The 2365-nt window shown below is 34.5% G+C and overlaps 1 protein-coding gene across 1 annotated transcript; it reads left to right on the top strand.

The window, feature by feature from the left end:
* Positions 1–388: 388 nt before the first annotated feature.
* Positions 389–2000, top strand: LOC121999395 (ubiquitin-conjugating enzyme E2 30-like). The gene is made up of 4 exons (XM_042554082.1): positions 389–463; positions 959–1090; positions 1247–1354; positions 1857–2000. Exons 1-4 carry the CDS (start codon positions 389–391, stop codon positions 1998–2000), a joined length of 459 nt encoding a protein of 152 aa, XP_042410016.1.
* Positions 2001–2365: the final 365 nt, after the last annotated feature.

The following is a 2365-nucleotide window of genomic DNA, read 5'->3' as shown; positions in this document are numbered from 1 at the left end:
TTTCATGCTTTAGAATAATTCACAGTGTTATCATAGAGTAATAAGAGGTGTTTAAGCCCAAATATGATATTGTGTCAAAAAATAAAATGTGAATTTTTTAAACAATTTTTATTAACTAATGGAGGTCATGAATTTAAAGAATTTGAGTTTGGTGAGAATTAGGAGAGAAAAAAAAATATATTACATCAAATTTCTTGATATTTTATCCTTAGATCATTAAGGTGGTGATTCTTGGATGCTTTGTCTAAATTAGCATCAAGGTGATGATGTTTTGATGAAATCAACATAAAATGATGATATTTTGGAAAAAAAAAATAGCACCAAAGTTGTAATGTTGTGAAAAAATAAATATTAAAATTATGATTGATCCTTCCCAAAAGTCGAGGCGATGGACACTGGGGACGTGACGCCCCTGTTGACTTTGCGTGGACCTCCGACTGGCGCGGACCTACAACCACAAGACGTCAGTGCCGAGCCGGGAAGGGGTTCCCCGGTGATGACTCTCCGACGCTCAAGTCAATCACCGGTGGCAAGAAAACGAAGCGAAGAAAGAAGCAGTGTAACTGTAGCGCCAACTCAAATCTGATTTTTTTTTTTTGGTCGACTCAGATTGGGTTGTTGGATCGAGTTCATTTTTAACATCCCTACTCGTGGTCGTGATTCGCGTCTTTGCTGTGAGCTGTCTGGTTGCAAATTGTGGCCATGACCAAACTATGGGAGCGACGTGTAATGGATGAAAAAATAATTAAAAATAATTACGTTTATCCATGAATTATTTTTTATTAAATAAATAAAAAAATATTTTAAGTATTGAACCAACCGGTTGGGTTCGATTTTAAAAACCAGTGTTTTCTTTGGAATGAAGGAGTGTATATTTATAATATAGAAGATGTCCGATCTTTTAGGAAGAAGTATGGATATAGATATTTATAATCGAGATATAGAAGGAAGGATATAGAATCTGATTCGCATCCATGAATTGTCCCACTGGCAAGCCACCATTATGGGGCACGCTGATAGCCCATTTGCAGGCGGTATATTTTTAGTGAATATTCACTTTCCACCAGATTATCCCTTCAAGCCACCAAAGGTAGGCCTTTTAATATTGTTAAGTGATGAAGTTAGTTAGTGATGAAGAAAAATATAATTTGTTACTTTTTCAAGTCAACACAGTATTAAGGAATTTCATCTCAACTGGATTCATGGTTCCTTTTCATGATATCTAAATAATACATTGATCTTGCAGATGCCTTTTCTAACAAAAGTCTATCACCCAAATATCAACAGCGACAACGGTAGCATCTGCCTTAACATTCTGAAGAAGGAATGGAGTCCTGCTTTGACAATATCTAAAGTAGTATCTCTCTCTCTCTCTCTCTCTCTCTCTTGTTTATTTATCTTCAGATAGTTTAAATTAGTCATTTCCTTGTCCATTATTACTACTACACATGCATATTGGTATGTCGAACCAAATGTTATTTATGCATGCCAAGTAATACCTATATGACATTCAAGTACTCAGATTTGTAGGCTGGGGATCAATGATTTTAGCTCTTTTTTTTTGTCAAGTTTAAACACTAGGTAACAGAAAGAGGTCACTATAGAATCATTCTAAAGTTGTAGAAACATTAGAGAAATGACCTCTTCTGACTATAGGCTTTCATTTGAGTTTCACTTCAGTTCTACTGGGAGTTCAGTTGTATAAACTTATTGGTAAACATTAGAGACATGCAACTTATTGGTAAAATACTTTCAATTTTTAATAGTGTCTTCAGAAATTCATAGAAGATGATTGAACTATATTTCCTTGATGCTACCAAAGAGAACCTAACCGACAATCTGAATTCAAATTTTAGGTGTTGTTGTCGATATGCTCACTCCTCACTGATCCCAACCCTGATGATCCTTTGGTTCTTGAGATCGCTCAAGTTTACAAGACTGATCGAGTCAAGTACGAGGCCACTGCCAGGTCATGGACTCAGAAATATGCCATGGGTTAAATATTATCGTGATGTAAACCAATCGCTTAAGTTTTTATTTCATTAAGTAGGGTTGGTTATATAGCATCGCTTATGCCACTGAACTTTCCTTATCATATTATCTACATTTAAATAAATTTTGTCATATTCTATCATTGTTAATTAAGTTTTCTTTTTTGAGTAATGTGTATATTCCGTTAATTAATTAAGTAATGTTATCTTATGCCACTGAACTTTTCTAATTAAGTGTACTTTCCTTATCTTATGCCACTGAACTTTTCTTTTTTTGAGTAATGTTAATTAAGTAGGGTTGGTTTGTATTTGGTTTCTGTCATTTTCCATTGTGTTTTTGGTTTTTGTACAGCCGAGTGGGATGTTTTACATAT

This window comes from Zingiber officinale, chromosome 7A (genome assembly GCF_018446385.1).
Source record: "Zingiber officinale cultivar Zhangliang chromosome 7A, Zo_v1.1, whole genome shotgun sequence".
NCBI lineage: Eukaryota > Viridiplantae > Streptophyta > Magnoliopsida > Zingiberales > Zingiberaceae > Zingiber > Zingiber officinale.
Note: the sequence above shows the minus strand (reverse complement) of the source record. Positions and strands in the feature narration are given on the sequence as shown.